The 24,329-nt window shown below is 28.8% G+C and overlaps 1 protein-coding gene across 1 annotated transcript in view; it reads right to left on the minus strand.

The window, feature by feature from the left end:
• Window positions 1-1,662: 1,662 nt before the first annotated feature.
• The window catches only part of LOC107451378 (Hermansky-Pudlak syndrome 4 protein), a 36,881-nt gene continuing 14,214 nt past the window's right edge, over window positions 1,663-24,329 (minus strand). Inside the window, exons 5-11 of the mRNA XM_071185375.1 lie at window positions 23,055-23,146; window positions 21,284-21,353; window positions 18,806-19,355; window positions 14,148-14,719; window positions 8,911-9,040; window positions 7,196-7,307; window positions 1,663-2,744 (exon numbers count right to left, since the gene is read on the minus strand). Coding sequence (XP_071041476.1) covers window positions 2,591-2,744; window positions 7,196-7,307; window positions 8,911-9,040; window positions 14,148-14,719; window positions 18,806-19,355; window positions 21,284-21,353; window positions 23,055-23,146 — 1,680 coding nt within the window. The 3' untranslated portion in view covers window positions 1,663-2,590. The remainder of the gene's footprint in view (window positions 2,745-7,195; window positions 7,308-8,910; window positions 9,041-14,147; window positions 14,720-18,805; window positions 19,356-21,283; window positions 21,354-23,054; window positions 23,147-24,329) is intronic.

A 24,329-nucleotide genomic window follows, 5' to 3' on the forward strand; every position in this document is an offset into this window, starting at 1 on the left:
TATTAATACTATATATATATATATCAGTGAAAGTTTCTTAATTTTAAAATAACTAAACTTAAAACCTTTACCTATTTGACAGCGAAGGAATTATTAAGTAGTCACATGAAAAATTTCTTAAAAAAAACCCCTCTATTCTTAAGTTTATTGATAAAAACAGATTGGAGAATGATATTAACTTTTTAATCCCTATAATGAGAAATCTTGATTTTCTTAGGTTTATTGATAAAATAGATTAAAAAATGTTTCCTGTAAAATCTGACTATTTTGATTAATGGAATTAAGCAATTAAGCCTGCGGTATAGATAAATTCAGCTTTTTATAAAAGCTATCTATCGGTAGTTCACACAATTCCTTATAATAAGAAAAATATTCAGTTTCATCAGATATTGTAAAGTCAGTTTAAAATATGCCCAAAAAGAAAGTTCCCTTTGAAATATTGTTAAAATAAGGTTTAATAGCATAAGAAATAGAAACACGTGTACCTTACATACTTCTGAAAGTTATCTGATGATCAAATTGTGTTATCAACTGAAACTGACGGAAAAAAACAGAATTAAGAAAAATATATAAGAGTACTCTTGCAATAATGTAAGCATGCAGTAAATGTTGTACCCATTTGTAAGCATGCAGTACATTTTTAAATTGTACTTATATAACATTAGAATTTAAAGAAAAACATATTGAATATATTTTTTATAACAATCTATGTACAGCCAAAGCGCTTTTTTTTCCTCAGAAAAACCTTCATTATCTTCCAGAAGTCATAGATGTCACATTTTAATCCCATTGCATTACATTTTTGTTATTGCAAATTAATGTGTTATATAATTCATTTGTAAGTAAGTAGTACATTTTTAAATTGTACTTGTATAACATTAGAATTCAAAGAAAAATATATTGCGTTTCCAAAATGTGTTGGACTTTGACATATCCCTCGACCACAATATATTTATGCGACCCTCGAAATATTATTGCAAACGAGGTTTTACTGTATACAAGGGAGCTAAAATGTGGCTTCTACAATTAAAAATTGATGTAATTCAAATAAACATTGATACCATTAAAATATAAAAATAAGTTTATTTCACCGTTTAATTTATTTCAACAAATATCACCGTTTTTTTTCAAATAGCACTGTAAAGCATAAATAATCACATTTAGAGAGCTCACTAAATAGTTTTCAATCCAATACTGAAAGAAAAAACAACAAAATATTAACCAGACCATTGGAGTCGGTAACTGAAATCTAACCACAGACTTTTCTGACCACTGCTCTATTAAAAGTTTCATCACAATATTAATACTATGTAACTGTTTACTTAAAATAAGTTTTTTTTATATATGGCAAGGAATTTTTGAAAGACAAGGTGTATAATTTAAAATTAAATTTTATATTCTTACATAATATATATATATATAAGTTCAAAATGATGAAAAAAATTATAGAATGATGAAAAGAGAAGAAAATTATTAAAATAAAATTCTCTTTTTTTTACAGGATTTTTATTAAAAAAGTTTACTTTTTAAAAAAAAATTATTTTAATTTTCTTCTTCGCTTTCCATTATTCTGTAATTGTTTCCATGTTTCCTCAAGTTTTTGAACTTATTTAATGAATTTGATATACTTGCAGCTTATGCACGGTAAATAAAAGTTATTAATTTTCTCTCTTTTAATTTATTTTGTGCTATCTATACATATATATATATATATAATGTACTGTACACAAAAGAAAATGGACCACCCTGACTAACTTTTGATTTAAGGATGGGGTGTTCACGTTTTAGGATTCATAATTGTTTAAGGGGATGGTCTCATATATGCTAATTAATAAGTGCAGATGATATTTTCAGTTACGAAATCAGACACAAAAGGTATAGCGAATAAGCAAAAAGTAAAATTAACATTAAGGGGTCAAAACTTTGGACCACTCTCTAGACCAAATTATTTTGACCATATTTCCGAGATTGCGGCTACTTGCTATATTTTGGGGTTCAGAAATCTGAATCCATTAAAAAAAAATGGTATGTTTATTCAGAGAAAGTACGTTTTTGTGTTTTATTTCGTAACTTAAAATATCGTCTGCTCTTATTAATTAGTATATTTGAGGCTACCCTCTCGAGCCATTAAGTTTGAGTCCTAGAACGTGAAAATCCTATCATTAGAACAAAAGTTATACAGGGTGATCTGTTTTTTTTGTACACTGTACATAATAATAATCAATATTGTGAATAAATTATGTGATAAGCAACAATTTAAATAATTCCCATTGAATTCACTTAAGTAGGATTTTAGTTCACATAATTATAAATATTTGCCTAAATAATTTTTTTTTTAATTCAGAAAGACTTAAATTTTTGGAAAAAAGATAACCAAAAGATTGATGACTCGGTGGAATCGGATTTGAAATCGTGGCAAAATACTGGCAGTACAGGTCAAAAAATAGGTTGTCCATTTGCATATTTCAGTAGAAGACCTTGGCCCACTTTGGACTGTTATAAATATGATGATAAGATAGACCTAACTTTTAGCAAACTGGAGTCTAAGGCAAGCAAATTTTTTCTTCTACTCTAAATCCTGCGGAAAGCATCACAGAGATATTTTAAATATTTTCTCCAATCTCCTTTTAGATCTCCTGTTTAAATGCATGAGAGAATCCACTTTCCTGGAATTGCATTCTGGTTGGGCGTAGAATGTGATATTGGGGTCCTTGTGGGAGGCATGGATGCTCTGATAGGCAGACCTAAACAAGTTTCAAAATTAATTAACATCTGACCAATGAAATACTATCTTTTTAAAAAATATCGTAGGCGAGCTTTTTATTCTGGATACAGCTCGAAATGCATATTTAAAAAAATGAACATAAACATTCAATTCTGTTTAGCAAACTTTTCTTACAAGTATTTCTTCTTTTAAGAAAACATAGAATAAACTAATGAATTCAAATAAATTTGCAATGTCTTGGCATAAATTTACATAAATCACTTTATAATTTTTTATGTAATCTATTTCATAAAAGATTTTAGAAGTCAATTAGATCAGCCAGATTTTTCAACAAAAAATAAGCACTTTTTAAGCACTCAAAAAATATTTTTAATCACTTTCCAAAAAAAATCATAATGAGATCTGTGCAGTAATAAAAAATATTTTTTCCTATCTTTTAAAGTTTTTAATTTATAAACAAAAAATCAAGAAAATTCAAAAACATTTTCAAAAATTTTACATAATTATGATAAAATAACTAGTTTTTGATAAATAAGGCAGAGAAAATTGTGGAATGGATTGGATTGAATGTAGAAGTTTTATGGCACAAGATCCAAAGGAGGATATGCTGCGCCAAACAATTTGTTGAGTTAGATTTAATGGTAAATTGCACACAATAGATTCATTGTTATAAAATAAATGAAACTAATAAAATAGTTTACCTCAAGACACGTATTTTCAAAAGTTCATAAAATCAATAAAAAGCGTAATTCTATAAAATACACAGAAAAGGTAAAACGGTTCATGGTTAGGGAATAAGAGTGAATAAAATCAGATAAAACAGTTATATACAATGTAAAATACCAATAGCTCGCAGAAATGCGAAAAATTTAGGATGATGGATATCATCTAACAAATCCTTCATACATAAAATCGTGCTATTAAAAAAGATAAGACGATGTTGGTTAAATCAAGGGCAATGGTTAAAATGTGATGAACCGTAAGTAAAGTATTGCAAGAGTCGCATTTGGGAGGAGATTCTCCAAACAACAGATGAAGATGCGTGAGTCGAGTGTGGCCGATTCTGAGACGATTAAGCTTTACATCTGCATTACGTAAACGTAATACAGGTAAGGGGTCTATATATGGTTTGATTTTATGAAGTTTATTTTGAGTTTGAAGGTCCCAATGCTGTTGCCAAAGGGACGACATGAGCTGCCGAACATGTAGTTTAATGTCTGAGAATGGTACAGATATTGTTAGTTCAGAAGTTGCAGATCGTGCTGCAGAATCCGCCAACTCATTCCCTGGGATACCGACGTGACTCGGTATCCAGCAAAATGAAATATCAAATCCTTTCTTGTGAAGAGCGATTAATATATGATTGATGCAGCATGAAACTGGGTGAGTATCGCTGCGAAAATTTTCTAACTGATTCAAAACGCTCTACTATCGCAGTATATAAAATACTTTCGTTAGGAGCGTGAAGAAATCAGCCGCAATGCCAAAAGGATGGCAACAGCTTCCACAGTGAAGATGGAACAAATATCTGGGATCTTGTAGCTATAAGTATCATCAGCGATGATAACACCACAGCCTACGTATCCCGCCGATTTTGATCCGTCAGTATATACAGGCACATACTCAAAATATTGGTGACGATGAGAATTGAATATTTGTTGATAAATGATGGATGCAACATTAGATTTGCTGTACAACTTAAAAAGGGAATAAAACTGATATTGTGCGATGATCCATGGTGGTATGAGAAGGTGATCTATTGATTGTGTTGGCATGTCACACTTGTCAAAAGTTCGTATGAGAGAGCGCACACGAGCATGAAATGGACGGACATATGAAGGTTTAGCGTCATACAATTGTCCTAAGCTTGATGGAAAGACATCATGTTTTAGAGGGTGAGATTTGCAGGATTTCACGCGATAGTAATAGGTTACAGACAATTGCATGCGAAGTAAGTCGAGAAAATTGTGGAAATCATGCATTTTTGTAATTTATGACAACAATCAAAGCAGCGAAAAAAAGTCTCTTTTTAAAAGAGAGTAAATTAAGCACTTTTTACAAACACCGAATAAAAAAAAACATGTTAATTAAAAATAAGCACCTTTAAGCACTTTTTAAAAACGCTACGCACCCTGTCAATAGTTGATTTTAATAAGTTGCCACAAGACCTAACAATTGTGCTAGTGTTTAACACAATAAGACAAAGTTAATGCAAAATTCTTTACTTAGATGTTAAATTTAAATTGAACATTAAAAAAGATATTTTTTTTTTAAAAGCTGTGCTCACTTTTGTTGCAAATACACATTTTGAGCAGTCTATTTCTTTAGCTATGCATTTCAAGCTATGTCAAGAATAAAAAGCTCACTGACAATCTTTTCACTTTTCTATTTTTCCAAATCATGATTGGGTTTCTAATAGGCCTTTTAGTCATTACATAAAGTCCTCATAAACTGATTGCTCCCACACACGATAAGGAGCATTTCAATGGTCAATAATATTGAATTCTTAACTCATAATATTGAAGGTACAAATTAGTATTGAAAAATTTAAGAGATTGAACTCTATTTCTGAAGCACATACAACAGAACATGAATTCATACAAAAGTTAAAGACAATGAATCTCTTGATACCAAATCAAACAACCGAGAAAAGATACTAGCTATAAATTTTAAATTTGAATTAGACAATAAAACAACTTCTGATACAACACAAATTAAATTTATTTGATTAATCCCTGAAAATCTAAAACATAGTTGTGTCAATAATACAATTTAGTGTTTCAGGCATATTTTATATCCTATTAATTTGATTTCAAAAACAACTTATGACTGAAAAAAAGGCTAATTATATTTGTATTTAAAAAAAAAGTTAAAAGGAAAACTTATTCTGCATATAAGTTTTAATTAAAAATCAGTAATTTTTATTAAACATATAAGAGTTACTACTAGCACTTTTTTGAAATTTATATTTGAGTAACATATCACAACAGCTTGAAAATCAACTTTACACAGGCATGGAGTAGTAAGGAGTATGAGCACTCTCATGCCATAGGACAAGATACTCATATCTTGCATACATCCAACTCTACTTAAAAACTTTTTCCCGTTTATTTGCATATAAGTTTTTGATCCAAAATCAGTAATCATTTCTTTAAATAAATAAAAACTACTAACAGTACTTTTTAAAAATTTATTTAAGAGTAATATGTGCTCTTCCAACAGCTTTACAGTTATAGAGTAGTAAAGGGTATGAGCACCCTCATCCCTTAAGACAAGATTCTCATATTTTACATAAATCCAACTCTACTTTGTTTAAAAACCCTTTGAATAACAACAGCAAAAACCCTCTAGCAAGGTTCTAGGCACTGCAGGGTGGAGAAATTTCGATTTATGAAAATAGTGCTGCATATTCAATCCGTTAATTCCACTTCCATGCAGATTACTATTAAAGAGTTAATATTAAATTTGAAACCAAACACAAATTTCTAATAAATTTTGAAAAATGGACGGTAAAATAACATTAAACATTAACTTCATAAACTCAAATTTGTATTTTTTAAATTATATAAGTATATTTTGTTATGCTTATATAATTTATAAGTATATTTTGTTTTTGGAGTTTCTGGCCCTGGTCCCATAATGGTTTGCTTTTCATGTCATGTACTAAGTTATTTCATTTCAGGTTTCTCTTATCTTCATATGAATAGTAAAATTACTGATTTTTTTTATACCACATGACCCGTCGCGTGGGTTACCAAGGAGTCCTGCAGATAGACTTGTTCAGGGGTCTGCTGTGGTTAATAAGCTACCTGAACAATTGTTTTGTTATAATAAAATTTATAATATTAAATTTGAAATAATGAACATCTTGTCCATTTTTCATCTTTTATACTTTTAATTCAATTTTCTAGAACTTTAAATGAATGCTAATAAAAAATGCATTCCCTAAATGTTAGAATCAGATAGAAATTAATTTGAACGTCTAGCATATTTTTTTAAAGGTTTCTTTTTCTCTAAAAAAATAGAAGTTTCAAAGCATACTCTTGACAAATCTCATGATGGCCACAAAGATTGAGAAAAAATCTGTTTTTTTTCCCCCTTTGGTCTAATCAAATTTTTATAACTGGTAGCACAAAATATTTTCGTTAAACTTTCAGTTATGCTTTACTTTTATACACAATATATTACAAAACACTTATACTTGCTGTTAGAATTGAAAAATCCTGTAACAAATATTGCAAGATCAAATTCTTTGGGAAAAATTAAGGGACTATTTAAGAAACTTAAATTAATTTAGGAATTTTAGTCAAATTCCTTGACTGACTGTTACAGATTGATAAAATTTCATGTTCTATTACAAACCCTGAAACTGTACACAATTACAATTCAAGGGATAGATCTATATAAAAAGGTTTACCTCATACAAAGATAATACATTTTAAAGACAATTTGACAAAAACAGAAACTTACAAGAGATGAAATTCTCGAATGTTAAAATTTGTTTGAAAATCAGCATGGATAGCTTGCATGGAACTTCGAGCATGTTTATCTATAGCCCTGTCAGACTGATGGTGAGGGTATTCTGAAAATAAATAAATTTAACAATATTATTTTTTTTTAATTATCATTTAAATTTTATTTGCTTGTTAAAGAGGCAGTATCATGAAAAGTTGAAAACTTCAACAGGTTTTAAATTTTTCCCATGTTACTGAGAAAGAACAAAATATGGTAATTACTGAATTGTGTAGTGACATCGGCCAGAAAATTGTGTAGTTGAGTACGAAGTTGTCGAGCTTTCACCTCTTGGCTCACAATGGCCTGCTGAGGGATTGATTTTTTTTATACATATGGTACCATGAAGGTACAAAATATGACAAATGTCAACATTTTCCAGTGAGTAGGGGTAAGTAAATTAACAGCAAAGGTAGGGATTTTAATAATATACCATTTAGAAAAACATTAGTAAAAGGAATATCAAGCAAGTGTAAGCCAGCTTAACTATAATAATATATTAGCACGTGGAATGACAGACATTTGCCATTAACCTTAATAAAACATCAGTGAAGGAAATGTCATATTATAGCCCTTTACCTTAGGAAACAGTAGGGAATAACAGGCAGACTCCTGACTATAAAAATCCCTAGTGCAGGGATTACCAAACACTTGTGATTAAATACAATCTGCTACATTTCAGATTTTCAAGTTCATGACTAATTCCAAGAATTTTTCATGACTTCACGAAGTTACTATTTTCGCCGACAAAAACACAGCAATAAATTTAAAAAAACATTATAATAGCATTAATTGAAATGATAGGTATTACCAAAACTGTTACACTCTGCCTCTTCATATTTATGGATTTTAAAAAAAGACTAAAGAATGAGTTGAAGCAATAAAGAAGATGAAAAAAATGAAGTAAATAATTTTTCTTTCTTTCTTTCTGCATAATTACATTCTAAAGATACTTTTCTTGTTCATCGGAAAGGAAAAAAATACTCCTGATTTTTCTGTTCTCATTTCAAAATAAAAAAAATTTGCCACTGACTGGTTTGCTTCAGCTTGAATTTTAAATTGAGAAAATAAAAAATAAAAATTCTGAAATCACTGAAGTTTAAAAGATAATTTGCTCTAGAAATGATGTTCTGTCTTTCATTTTTTAAAAGAACACCAAATTTTTCAGAACATGATAAAAACCTTTTATATTTTAATAAAATATGACTGTCTGTGGGGATTTTGTTAGAAATTCAGATATTTGGAACACCATGAAATTGGGGGGGGGGGGTANAAGGTGGGGGGGGGGGTTCCATTTTAAAAATTAGATTTTTCGGCGACCTAAATTCATGACTTTCCATGATATTATTTAAAATATAGTTAAAAGTATGACATTTCATGACAAATTTTGATCAATACTGAAATTCATGACTTTCCAGGTGCATGGACACCCTGTAAATATGCATTTTAGATTCATTTAACAGAAAATATTACAATTTCCGTTACATATGCAAGAATTGTAGGCACTTTTGATTGATTTCGCAAAAAATTTTACATTTGTCACACAAACTACTGTCATAAACAATGTAACCAATTACATCTATAACAACATGTATGAAATATAGACATAGATTTTTAATGAATAGTAGAATGAAATAATATTGATTGTAAATTTAACTAAAATAAATTCATACCTTTTAATACTTTTTGTGAACTGTTATAAAGTAGCATATAAAAAGAAGAATCCATGTCATAGGAATTATCCTGAGAGATTTTCTCAGAACTGTATTCTATGTCTCGAAGGATGCTGAAGCCGCAGTTCCACTGAAACAACAAATCATCATAACAAATCAGAATTCAACTACCAACAGTACAGCTTTAGGTAAGAAATACAATAACACAGAAACATAAACAGATAGCATTTACGTAATTCAAATTAGCACAGTTTAAGAAGAAAAAAAAAGGAAGTAAAAGGTTAGGGCTGCCTGTAACTCATTGGGCTTTCCTTGCAGGAAGCCATCTCACACCACCAGAATGTGACAAGGAAGTGGATATTAGTATAAATTTTAAATTCAAAATTAAAAAGAAAAGGGAACAATAGTTAGTTAAAGGGGTACAAAGGATCAAGAGAAATAATAATTTTTTTTTAGTTATTGGATTTAGTTAAAAAATTTCTTTAAAAAAAAGAAAGAAAAAGGTTAGGGCTGTCTGTAACTCATTGCGCATAAAAAAGAAGATATCACCCTGAATAACTTTTGTTCAAATCATGGCATTTTCACGTACTCTGCTATGCAATTGAAAAATCAATGTAAACGACAAAAAATTAAATATTTTGATTATTTGGTATTTGGCATCTCTATATGGTAAGCTATATACTGCAAAAAAAGAATTTTTAAAAATAAATTTTGTTTTATCAGTTTTTTGAAATTCTATTTTAGTATTCACAGCATTAGCAACAAAAGGAGAAAATGTGTCTATCCACTTCTCTTGGAACTTTAACTGTTTCTTCAATTGGACGGCAGTACTAAGTGGTTTCTGGGGGTAATTTCAAATGAGCTAATTAATTAGTGCTAACTATTAATTAAGTTACAAAATCAGACACAAGAAAGCACTTTCTCTGAATAAACATACCTTTTTTTTTTACATATTTGGATTTCTGACCCTCAAAATAGGGAGAGTGAACAAAATTTCGGAAAAATTGGATTAAAAATTGGTGTGCTAGGAAGTTATATATATTTGGTCTAAAAAAACCAAGAACATGAGAAACTAAATATAACCATACTCTAACTGCGTAATCGACAAGAGAGAAATACTCCATTGCTAAGCAACCAAGCTTTGAGAATAAAAAAGAATGAAATAAAAACTGAAACTATTAGTCGTTTTTGTGTTAGCTCGGATTGAAAAAGTTTTTTTCTTAAAAATCTTGTTAAAGAGTTAATAGAAATATATTTTGAAGTTCCTAGGCTACAGATTTGTTTTTAGTTGACTTCTGTCCAAAAAGTAAAGATTACTTTTGCAGAAGATTGTTTTCAAAGATTATTTTCATCTCCTTTAAAAATAAAATTCGAATAGATTTATAAATTTTTTATAATTTTCTAAGTTTCTGTATTTGATTACAAGAATTTTTTTTAAAAATTTATATATTGTTTAAGTTGTGTTTAAATTTTTTAAATATGATGATTTTGTACTAAAACCAAGTTTTATATAAAATTCAAATTTAAAATGATTGAAATATGTCTGTTTAAGAATATTGTATGATTCATTTTTTAAGAAATCGCATCTCTCTAGCAAATATGTGAGTTATGTGGTTATCTTAAGATAAAGCTAATTTGCAAATAGCATCCTGATGTTCTGCATGCTCAACAGTTATGATCACCAAATATTGCTGCAATAATTTCTTTGCTTCATTCTTTCTATTTCAAACTTATTTTAGGATTCTTATCAGCATTACATACATATATCTGATACAATAGTCTCCTTTTAAGCAGAAGGTCCATCAGAAACTATAATAGTGGCAGCAAAATTAAGAAGATAAATGTATTTTATTACATTTACATTCACAAATCAATTTAAATGTATATATATTTTTATTGCTCAATTAGTTTCAAAAATATGAATAAAAACACAGAAAGTGAAATTAACATTAAGGGGTCAGAACTTTGGATTGCTCTCCTGACCTAACTATGGAGACCATATTTCCCAGATTGCAGCCACCCCTTATATTTTGAAGGTTAAGAATCCAAATATGAAAAAAAGTATATGTTTATTCAGAAAAAGTATGTTTTTGGGTCCAATTTTGTAACTTTAATAATTAATAGCTACAGCTAAATAATTAGCATATTTGAGGTCGCCCCTAGGAACCATTAAAATTGACACTCACAAGGGCAGTGTGACTCGCCAATTTTTAAATAAATTAGTGGGATGTATGCCTTATCAGGAATAATTTTAGGGGGCAACATTCGTTTCGGCCCATAGAAGGTCCTGTGAGAGATAAAAAATAATTCAATGTATAGAAAAATCGGTATTTTATTACTTCAATGCAGNATCTCTCATAGGACCTTCTATGGGCCGAAACGAATGTTGCCCCCTAAAATTATTCCTCATAAGGCATACGTCCCACTAGTTTATTTCAAAATTGGCGAGTCACACTTCCCTAGTTTCCTTTGTCAGTATCATTACAACAAAAGTTATTCAGAATAATTTTTCTGTGTGCATTATACTACTTAATTCTATGTAGGTATATACTGTTAATAAAACTATACATGAATTCACTATTTAAAAACTTAGAAAAAAGTACAAAATTAAAAATTATACAACACTGAAATTTTATACTTCATTATAAAATTAAATTCATCACATGAAATCAATGTTCTATTTTTTGGTTAAAATAAGAAGGCAATTATTGCTTTTTTTTCAAGTCCAAGTCTGCATTCAAACCACTAAAAATGTTTGCTTAAAGCATTTCAGATTTAAGTTTATGTTCTTTTGCTTTACTTTAAATGAGAAAAGATTAAGTTTCAGAATTACTTACTGGAAAGGAGAAAGATAAGATTTTTTTGCTTTTTTTATTTCTTGTCTCGATAAAATCATATTTGTTTTTGTATTATTGTTTTTAGAATTGTTTAAGGAGTAGGAAAAAATTATCATAGATTAATTGCAAAAAAATGTCATAGCTCTTGTTAGTTGAGTAGAAAATAACTTATTTTAAACAGATTATTATGGAAAGTCTTTAAAAAAACCATAATTTCTATAACTCAATCATAGGACAGTAATCGTGACTATGAAATCATAAAAATTATGGATAAAACGTAACAGTTCTACCACAGTGGAAAAAATCTGACCTAGGAGAAATAAGTTTTTCTAACCTAAATGGCAAATTCTTCTTAAAAAGAAACATTGAATATTAAAACAATTTTTAAACAGTTCATAATTGCAGTAGAGTTAAAAAAAATAGTTTTAATTTCCAAATTATTTAATATATCTTTTATAAATAAGAGAAAACTGAAAAGGAGCGACTTGGAAAAAAAATTAAAGGAATTTCTTAAGAAATAAAAATAACTATTATTATTTCTTAAGAAATTACATAAAAGAGTACAGTAAAAACTAAGTTTATAGTTGTAAATGGAACTGTTAAAATATTATTATTAAATTTTGCTTAGTCAATTAAATTAACAAAATCACATATTAAGGACATACAGTACAACAGATGACAAATTAAATTCACAATTACAAATAGTACACTAATTTTTACAACCAATTATGAATGAACTATTAAGTATTAATACTCAAATGAACTATTAATAATATGGTATATAGATTTTAAAATTCTGTAAAAACAAAATATATATTTTTTATAATAGTTATTTTTTAAAAAAAATTGTGTGTAAAACACATACTTGCAATTTTCTGGATACACACATTTACATTAATTTTAACACACATTTTAAAATTTTCTGGCAACATATGAACTTTTTAAAATTTAAATGAAGCTTAAAATACTCTAAACATTTTTAGTTTCGTTCATTTCTTCCAGTTTCTTTGTTTTTTTTTAATTGTGTCCTGGAAAAAATAGGTTCCATCTGAACAAAATACCACTTTACTAAAAAGGTAAATTTAAAGTGTGCGCATTTTACTATAACTACTAAAAGTGACAGAGTGACTATTTCAATAATACTGATTTAACAATAACTACCAGTATTACTTAACCCTTCATCTACTGAATTATTAACTATTGAAAATTTTTTCATAAATATATATTTTTTTTTAGCTGCCATATTGATAATTAAAGAATATACTAGAAAAAAATTCTCCCCGGTGCGAAATTTAATATGTTAGAACAAATTAATTAAAGTGGTACTTAAAAGTACCACTTCAATTAATTAGTTTAAAGTGATTGGTACCTATACGTACTATCAGTAGATAAAGGGCTAAAAAAAAATAAGCAGAGATAGGATGTTGCTGCAAAGAAAAAAGCATTTAAATTTTATAAAAAATGACATTAAAAATGACATCCTTAAATATTTTGGAAAATAAATTTCATATAGGCTTTTTTATAAGAGAAAAAAAACTAAAAATTGTAACTCATATTTATAAATTCAATAAAATAATTCAATAAATGCAATTCATGAATAAAATAAAATGAAGTAAAGAACTGATAAAGATAAATAGGAATTTATAATATTTTGTGACAATCTTCTAGAACATCAGAATTGCACTGTAAATGTTTTTTGATGTTCTTCGAATTAAAAGATTGCCTATTGTTCAAAAGCAAATACTTATGAGTTGAAAAACTTTGTCAAACTTCAACCAGGGTGCATAGCCAGATTTTCCAACATAAATTAAGCACCTTTTAAGCATTTTTTAAGCACTCAAAAAATACTTTTAATCACTTTCCAAAAACAAAAATCATAAATAGGATCAGTCCAGTAATATAAATTAACTTTTCTATCGTTTAAAGTTACAATTTATAAACATAAAATCAATAAAATTCAAAAACATTTTCAAAAACTTTACATATTCTTCATAAAATAGCTAGTTTCTGATAAATAATGCAGAGAAAATTGCGAGAATCATGCATTTTTTGTAATTTAGAACGACAATCCATATGTCAAACAAAAAATCTGTTTTTAAAAGATAGAAAATTAAGCACTTTTTACGATCCCCAAATAAAAAAAGCACCTTTAAGGGCATTTAAAGAACGTAAATCAAAAATAAGCACCCTTAAGCACTTTTTAAGAATGCTATGCACCCTGTTCAACACTAGTTATTAGATAATTAAAATTACAAAACTCAACAAGAAAAAAAAATATAAGCAAAATGCTCTTACAATGAAAAATACTATTAAAAAAATTTAAAAGCTAGAAAATTGCAAAATAAATATAAACCAGTAATGCCCTATAAAGGAAAAAAACAATAAAAATGTTTATTTTACCAAATGTGACATTATCTTTTCATCATATCCTTTCCTAAGAAGTAAAAGCAAAGTGCTCGCACCATATTTCTGCACATACAATACAAATCTTTGCAAATCATTGGATTCAATTTCTGCATACGGTTCGAGTGAGTCTTTGAGGTAGTTGTTCTGATTCTCTGTCGAACAGCTTGAATCGGTGATTCTTTTTTTAGGAAGAAATACACCTGACAGGTGTTTAGTTCTAAGAGAATGTGGCGTATCATTGCTTGAACGGCATTTTAACACCTGTATCTTAGTTTTCTTAAAATTATTAATTTTTTTCTGTTTATCAGGCATCAGAGTGGAGTGATAATTCAAATGTTTTAAAGTGGAATAACTGAAGTTTTTAGAAAGTGTGGAACATGTTAGGTCCTGTTCCGAATTCCACTGTTTCAAAGACGAGGAGTTTAAGGAGGTGGTTTTGTCTGCACAGAGCAAACAACTAAACTCTAAGTCACAAGCAGCTTTGAAATTAGTGTGTTTTTCTTTCTGCTTTGAAGTAAAACTTGAGGCTTGTAAATTAGCATGGTTGTGGCATACCATACTGATACCTAAAATAAAATTATTTAAAATATTAAACAGTTCTTATAATGAAAAAAATTTACAGCTTATTAGAAAATGAAAATTAAGGAAACATTTTTTGCTAGCAATTGCAATATTCCGTAGATCAGATATGTCAATTGCCCCCAGTAGTCTAGCCAAAATTCTTCCGGGTGCATAGCCAAATCTTTCAACAACAAAAAAGTACCTTTAAGTACCTACTTCTTAAGGACTCAAAAAATATTTTTAAGCACTATATACATAAACAAAATGCAAAATAATTTTCAAAGACTTTACATGATCATGATAAAATAACTAGTTTCTGAGAAAGAACTCTTTTCTAGATTATATTAGCCACCATAAAAAAATCGAGAGATTTTTCGGTTCGATTTTAGAGGGTGGAAAATGAAGCTTGAAATTGAGAATATCTTGTAAAAATGAAGCTGAGTTGCACATGAGAGTGCAAGAAACTTGCTGTACTCAGCTCAGTAGACACAAACGCAGACTTGCAAGTATTTAATCAAGCATGTAAAATGATAGGCGTTTTCATACTCTATGGGCCGACGGTAGGGCGAAATGGGCTTATAGTTGAATGAATTGTGCAAACATTGAATAGAACAATGTGAAAAGCACGCTTTTGCATAATACGTGCCGGAAATTGATATGGTAAACAAAAAATTTCTCATTTTCGAAAAGGGAAAACCAACAATCGAAAATAAGCACCTTTAAGAACTTTTTTAAAACTCTACGCACCACGTTGCACCTTTTTGGGTGAATAGATGGCCTGCACACTAAAAGACAGTGGGGTTACATATAGCGACTTGAACCACGATCCTCATTTAGTATGTTGATACAAAGAAATAACATATCATCTGCCCGAAACAGTGCTTTTCGCAACTGAACTGAGAAAGAACTGGTTTCCTTTGGATGGTAGTAGTCACCTGGCTTCAGAATCCTATAGTATTCTAGATGCTTGGGAAATACTTCAACAGATATTTATGTGTTACACAAACTGTGTAATTTGTTCTCTTTTTATTCTTGATACTGTGTAATGCTACAGTATTTTTTTAATGAAGTTGTAAAATGTATTTCATGATGTTATTAAAATTTGATTTTCCTTAGTTATGTTTACTATTGTTAAATAAATGAGTTTATAGCTTTTTCTTTCTGGTGCCTCTTGAATATCTTCTGAAACTATCTTTGGGAGTCTGTGCAGAGGTGGGCTTTAGAAGCCTGGATAAATATAGGTTGTCATGAGAGTAGTATGCTTCCATCAATGATTAGAAATCTCTAAAAATCCCCCTCAATATTTCTGACAAACAGAGAAATTTTCATCAATCATCATCGTTTTAAGTTCATAAAAGGTAAAAACCAGAAAGAGATTAATATCTTAACAGATGTTTAGCAAGCTTGAGAAATTTATTTTATTATGTGTGATATTTAGAGAACTAGTGCACAGTGTATTTTAATTCCTCCTCCTCTCTAAAATTAGATAACTGCCATGTCCATGTTACTTATACTATATAATAACCCCATGGCAGAATTTCTTCGGACTTTCTGTGACAAACTTCCCTAGTATTAATATTTTTCTTTAAGATACTTTTAATTATAACAATTACTAATTTAAAGTAACAGAAATGTTGTGTTAGCAGAAGAAAATATAGAATAAAAGTTTTTATTTGTAAAAGTAATATTTTTTATATTGTAACATAAAATAATATTCTGCGCTTTTGTAGGCGGAAAAATGCACTAATTATTTCTTCTTTCGATCTTTGTGGATCATTACAAAAATTAAAGTTCATAAATAAATTAAACGATAATAAATCCGTCAAAAATATGAAAAAAAGAACATCATTTCTAGAGTGAACTATCTTTAAAACTTTCGCAGTTTCTGAATTTATTCTTCTACTTCTGAATATGAAAGGCATAACCAAAACTATACTCTGCATCTTCATATTTATAGATTTCAAATTTAAAAAATAGAGTAAAGAAAGAATTGAAACAATAAAATAGCTAGAAAAAAAACAAAAGCAAATAATTTTTTTTCTGTAGAATTATATTCGAAAGATACTTTTCTTGTTCATCTTAAAGGAAAGAAATACTCCTGATTTTTCTGTTCTCATTTAGGAATAAAAAAAAATTTGCAATGACTGGTTTGCTTCAACTAGAATTAAGTCCAAAGATTTTAAGTCCTTTCCTGTCAAACTAAGAAAAGCAGAACTCTTTTAAAAAACGCCCTAACAATGCTTAAACTAGAGACATCATTTCATAATACAGCAAGTGAATCAATGGTGTCTCAGTTTGGAAAAAACGTAAACATTTATTTAATATAGGCAAAATATTACCTAAAAAAGAGCTTTTGGCAAAAGCAATTTAAATAAATTCAATATTGAGTGGCTCATACCATTTTTAAAATTAATAATTACTTTATTTAATTCTGTAAAAGGTAATTATTAACTCTAATTTAACTATTATTTAACGTTACTGAGTATATTTTTCTTAAAATTTAAAAAAATGTTATTTGTAATAGTATATTCAATAACATTAACAAGATTAATATTGATCATACGGAATTTATAAAAATATGTAAAGAATTAGGCAAACTTTAATAAATTTATATTACAAATGTAAATTAGTGAATGGACCCTAATTTTTTAAAATAAAAATTGGTTACCCAGCACAGTATTTCATTAATGAAATGATTAAAAAAAATAATTTTTAAATGCAAATTCAATGAGTATTGAAGATAAAAAATTTTTTGTCAGAAGTAAATTATTATATTGTCCCTACACTCATAATATTTAAAAAATCTGTGATAATTAAAAATTTTTTATATCAATTGTTTTAAATCAAATCATTAAGAGATGAATGAAAGTATTTTTGAATGACAAATCTGAAAAACATAAGATTTTTTTGTTGCTTTAAAAATTCTGAAAGCCCCTCTATTCATACTTATTTAAAATCTTGCCTCTAAATATTATTAAGTATTTTCCTAAAACAAGATAAGAGCACTGAAAATTTTGAAAGTAATAACACAATAATAGAATGCAATAAGTATAAAAAAAATATTAGTAAAAAAAAAAGTAATAAGGTAAAATAAATGTTTAAAAACAATATGCGATTAGTGAATGGTCCCTCAGATAAAAATTTACACTGAAGAAACTCAATTAATTCTTATCTTTATTAAATTAAATGAATAAAAGGGAGATGGAAATTTTGCGGTTATGAAGCTTTGTGATTCTTGACTGCTCTGAGCATCAACATGAAAATATGTACTTAGTGAATGGTCCCCAAGTTAATTCCAAGATCATGAGTACTATTCTATAAATAAAATAGAGCAAGAAGGCCATAAGCTTGCCATTGACGAAGACGATGGCACTTCAATAACAATGAAATTAAACAAGAGAAATAAAATTTTCTTTTGCTATTAAACTTTGGCAATGTTTAGTCGGTCCCCAAAAATTCCTGGGAAGTTTCGGTTCTATTTCAGAGAGTGGAAAATGAAACCTGAAATTGAGAATATCTTGCAAAATGAAGCAGAGTTGCACATGAGAGTTCAAGAATCCTTCCCACTGAATCCAGAGCAACCCATCACATGGCAGTAGCTTGGTTGCCGCAAAATTGTGACTTAGCGATACCCAGGGGAAAATATCCCTTTTGGTACAGATCGGGGCAATTTAAGCCTACTACTTCAATTTGAAGCATATAGGCACAGGTTTCCACAATTGGCGCAGCACTTGCAACACTGGAAAACCAAAATCCATGACTTTCCATGATTTTTTTCAAAAAAATAGCAAAAATCATGACTTTTCATGACAAATTTTGTTCAATACTGAAATTCATGATTTTCCAGGTGCGTGGATACACTGAGAAAGGAGGAAAACCAAAATTTTTTCCTTCCCGAATGAAATGATCTTTCTGCAAAAACTTAGTAACGTTCAGCGTTGTCGCTGTAATTTTGCCACGGGGATAATAACTAGCAGAAATTTATCTAAACTCTTTATAAAAGATAATTGATCAATAATGCTCAACAATTACATATGTAGTCATTATTTCAAAGCATAAATAAACAGCAAATGTTAATTGAAAAATATTACTTTGACGCGTGGAACCAGATTCGTGAAACAGATTAGGATCTTTTTTCCACTCAGTTATAGGATGGACTCCAGAGTCTTCTGTCTCAATCTCTTCCACATCAGGATTCGCTTCATAAATAAATTTGAGACAATTCTGATTCCTTCCACTAAGTAATTTTTTCTTCCACAGCCTCCAATGACCAGTACAACAAAACACCATGTTGGAACGCCTAATGAAGAAGGTTTTAGTCCTTGACCATGACAACTTAGATCTCCTCACGGAATGTCGGTGCCCCCCTTCCGAGCCCAGGTCGGCATTCGGGAAATTCTCGCTGCAGTTTCCGGAATCGACGTCACCTTCCGATCCGGAACTCAAACAGTCCTGGTACATCAGGAAGGATCTGTACCTTTCAGCCACTTTTGCAGTTGATTTTATTCTGATGCGAGATCCAGCGACAGTGTGATTATACTTCAGTATCTTTGAAATCATTTTAGAACTCAGGAAGATGTATTTAAGCTGAACATCAGGGGGTAGGTCATAGACTGTAGGGCATACATTGCTCACCGGTGCCTGTTGGAAAAAAAAGAGAGAAAAATTGAATCAATGCTATCTAAATTTCTACGTGTGTATTTGAAATTTGGCCTTCTTAAAACCACTGTTTCTGAAACTTTTTCAGTCACTGTACATCTTTAAAATTAAAAATTTAAGGTAGAGGGTTACTTTTTTTCTTGCTGAAGCTTAAATTTTAAGCAACAAAATACCATTTTTGATGCAAGGTCGTTAAATCATTTAAACAACAAAGACATTAGATTTTATCAGTCAAAATGTTTTATTTCAGACAAACTTCCTATTGCAGACAGCAAAAACAAAATAAATAAAAAAATAATAAAACATAAAAAATATTTAAAAAATAAAATTGCAGTACAGAAATCAGGGGCCTGTTTAGAAGAAATTTGGGTCTGTTAACAGATCTTTCAAAAAATATCTATCCATAAAAATGATCCCTTCACAAAATAATTTATCTTTTAATCGAACCCTTCACAAATTTGTTTATCTTCATTATTGTTTTGTTAATCGAATAAACCCTTCCTGGGAAAAAAAAGAAAGACGGTTCAAAACGAACTAAGCTTTCCAAGTTTCCCGAAGTTTAAATTCCAAATGTAGTATTCTAAGAAAATATTTCTACTTTTACAAACATCGTGTGCACATTTTAATTGATATTAAATTATATATTTTTTTTTTCGTAAATAAATAATTGATCACTTAATATTTATTCATAAAATTAATTAATAGAATATTATGTAAATAAAAATTAATTTCTGGCAATTTTTTTAAATAAAATATTATAAATTTAAGAATTGTTTAAGTTTACTTAATGTTCAGCAACACATTAAAAGTGATACATTACTAAGCTGTGTTATTTAAAAGATGTTAATTGAAATTATTAAAAATGTGAGTGATTTTGTTTCCATTATTCGTCCAAAATGAATATTCTGCGTTGAGATGTATAGGCGAAATACCAAATAATTGTATGTTGCATCTCTAATTTAGTAGCAGCAATTGTTGAGCATAATCTTGTATCTATTTACAATTTAAAAACTTCTTGAAAAGGGTTTTAGCAATAACAGGACCCTATGTGCACAAATTCACAAAAGCAGGACCCTGGTAGAAAGAATGTGACTTGACGCTTATTTTATATTCACAAATTATGACAGGGTTCCCACTCTATGATGAGATTGAAATTCAAGGACTTTCCAGGACTTTTNTTCTTTCAATTTTTTAAAAGAACACCATAATTTTTAAAGAACCTTTTACAAAATGTTTGGACAAACCCCTGGAAATACTGTAGATCCACAATTTTTCATTTAATTGTTTTTGCGATGCTACATTTGTTACAAATTTTTATTTAATTCTGTTAAAAACTAATTTAATGTATTTGGTTAGTTACATATTCCAAGAACTACACTTCTTCTCTTTTCTATATTCTTCAGCTTGAATTCGAATTCCTACATTTTCCCTGACTTTTTTGGATATTATAATGAAATTTCATGACTTTTCAAGGTTCTCTGTTGTAATGGACAACCCTGTCAATTTATGTCCAAGGTTCGACCAATGTGCGCCATTACATGATGAATTAAATTGTTCCATCATGCTCTCTTAACCTAAAATTAATAGCTCAGCCAGTTATCCTGATGTAGCAAATACAGTAACCAGTTCACAACAAGGATTGAAAGAATGGTATTTGGATCATCTAGTAAGAGCTAAAGCAACTAAAGGAATCTACTCTTAGCAGCAAGAGAATGGAGGAAATTAAGTGTAGAATTTAAAGTGTCAGAATAGAGGTTAAGTGCAATTCTTAATAATTCCCAAACAGTTTAAATAAAATATTTAGAATTCACACAATTCTGAATAAATTCAACAAAATAAAAACCACGATTATAAGATGCATTCACAAATAATTAAATAGAAACAGGTTATGAAAGTTTTAAGATGCTTACTGATGCATTGGAATTCGACATTAAAGATAAATAATTTGTCATCTGTGCTGTAAACTGTGAGGCGATTGCTCTGAAAATGAAAAAAATAATAAACAGAAATGAATAAAAGAGAACATTTTCTGATGTAAAAATTGCAAGAAATATAAAATTAATTTTTGTCTAATAATCTATTAAATCAAATTAATTCTGCAAATATGAAATAAATTGTATCTTGTCAAAATAAAAACAATTATAGAAAAAAGAAGAAGAAAAAAACGATTCTAATTAGTTTTAAGTCTAATAATGTATTAAGCTTATCTTTAAAAAGAAATATATATAAATAAATGTATATTTAAAAAAAATGCTATAATAAAAATATTTACAATGTGAGTAAAATTATAATTTCATTTTGAGTCTATAATCTATCAAACTTTAGGACTTACAAAAATAATAATTCTGAATAACTTGGATCTCTTTCTACACATATACAGTGCACTCTCGATTATCTGGGTTAATCACCGGTACAGGTCGCACGGACAATCGAAAAACACGAATAATCTGAAAACTTCCTTTTTTTTAAAGAAAAAATCAATATCAGTACAAAAAATATACAAATTAGTGACATTTGCATGCTGTTTAACATCAAACTAGTAATTTTCCTTTTAAAAAATGTGTAATGTGTCTTCGCTATATATCGATACACATATTTTACGAGCCGCAGTAATGTCACCGTAATCAAATCCTCTCATGTAATCTAATAAAGTTTCCACAGAGAAGCAGAATGAGAAATTGTATTTCCCTCATTTACTACATCTTCTGCATCAGTTACTATTATCACTATTTGATTTAACAACAAAACGATTTCATCTGTCAAATACTGGAACCCAGGCTCGCGTGCATCACTTTGAAACCAGTCTTTTAAAATTTCTTTATCAAGAATTTCGAAACCTTAGCTTAACCTATTGCTTGTTCAAGAATCCTGTTATCATATTTTTCCTGAATATTTGATGAAGATTATTCATCAAGCGGTATGATCTTTCGCTGTGATCGTGATAATGTAGACGATTTTACCTTTGACCATGCTGCTGATATTCCATATACAGCAATCCAATAACGAAAATTGCTTCAAAAAATTTCGTAATGTTATAACTTCATGAATCAAATTTTTCTAAACTTGAAAATATTTTTCTTTATATTTTTTGTGTGACTCCGGAATGAGCACGGATAATCAAGAGTATACTGTATATATTAGGTCAAATTATACAAAGTAATATTAAAAATTAGATCCATGAGAAAAATCAAAAGAATAAATAATAAATAGGTTAGTGCACTATCTCATCATAATTTCATTAAAATTTAAAAGAAAAAAAATGGGGTAAAAGAAAAACAATAAAGAAGCGTGGACATCCATTATTTTGCTTCTATAAACATTCCCCTTTTGTTAGCTTTGTTTTCTACATTAATTTTGGAAACTTTTTTTGTGTTAAAATATGTTTTTTTTTCATCTTAAAAGATAAGTAATAACAACTCATATTTTTTACAACATTCAAAAACACAGGCTTATAAATATATATTTTAATAACAGAAATTTTTAAACTTCATCTGCATTTGTAATCTAATTTAATCTTAGGAGATTCAGAATAGGGACTCAATAAATTTTATAACAGCTATTTTCAATTCCACACAAAACCCATTGCACTAAATTTACTTCTAAATTTTAACACTCATTTAAAACTTTCACTTATAACAAAAATGAACAGTTACATATCTAGTAAAAAACAGACTTGCATACCTGCTATTATAAAAAACAGCTCCAGCTATCACAGAACTATTCAATTGGCACATATGCAACAGGCGACTGGCCTTTGCAACAACTCCACTATTCTGTAGCAGAAAGAAAAAAGGAATATTACTAAGACAATACAATGAGTTCAGAAGGACACAAATAGATTAGAAATATTGCAGCATGGTATTACTTCTTAAGTATAAAAACCAATTATTCTACAAATTATTCAGTTAATGTGCAGATTAACGAGGGGATTTGTTTCAAGTGCCAATTTTTTTATTTTATTTCTCAAACTACCTTAGTAATCTGCGAACTAACTCATTAAATCTGCTCATTACCTACAGAATATCTGCTACATTTTAGATTTTCAAATTCATGACTTTCCATGACTAATTCCAAGAATTTTTCATGGCTTAACGACATTACTATTTTCTCCGACAATAACACAACAATAAATTTAAAAAAGTATTATGATAACATTCATTGAAATGAAAAGTATAACCAAAACTGTAACAACCTGCATCTTCGCATTTATAGATTTTAAATTTAAAAAACAGAGTAAAGAAAGAGTTGAAAGCAATAACATAGCTGAAAAAAATACAAAAGCAAATAATTTTTTTCTTCCCTTCTACAGAATTATATTCTAAGGATACTTTTTTGATTCATCAGAAAGGAAAGAAATACTGATTTTCCTGTTCTCATTTTGGAATAAAAAAAATTTGCCGATGACTAGCTTGCTTCAGCTAGAATTTGAAATTGATAAAATAAAAAAAATAACAAAAATTCTGAAATCACAGAATTTTAAAAGATAATTTGCCCCAGAAATTATGCTTTTTCTTTCATTTTTTAAAAGAACACAATAATTTTTAAAGAACAGTGATAAAAACATTTTATACAGTAAAACCTCTTTTCGTGCGGTCCTTTTTTATGTGCTTTTGCTTTTGTGCGATTTTATTTCTGTGCGAATTTTTTTTTGTGCGATCTATTTTTATGCGGTATATGAATCTTAGCGGCTTTAGCACCAGTTTAATGTTTCCTATCAATGTATATACATGTTCAGGACGAACTCTCATTACGTGGCCACCTTGACAACGATGTATCTGGACTTCGCGAGGCTCTGTTAATTTATTTTAAACAAACCTCCTGAAAAGACAGAGTCAGTTATGTACATATTGTCGCCCGACGCGCGAACAATATACGCTTCATATTCAGAGAATTGTAGATGGAAAAAAATCAAGTCAATAAATACAATCAAATTAAGTAATAAAATTAGATAAGCAA

Source organism: Parasteatoda tepidariorum, chromosome 9 (genome assembly GCF_043381705.1).
Source record: "Parasteatoda tepidariorum isolate YZ-2023 chromosome 9, CAS_Ptep_4.0, whole genome shotgun sequence".
NCBI classification, from domain to species: Eukaryota; Metazoa; Arthropoda; class Arachnida; order Araneae; family Theridiidae; genus Parasteatoda; species Parasteatoda tepidariorum.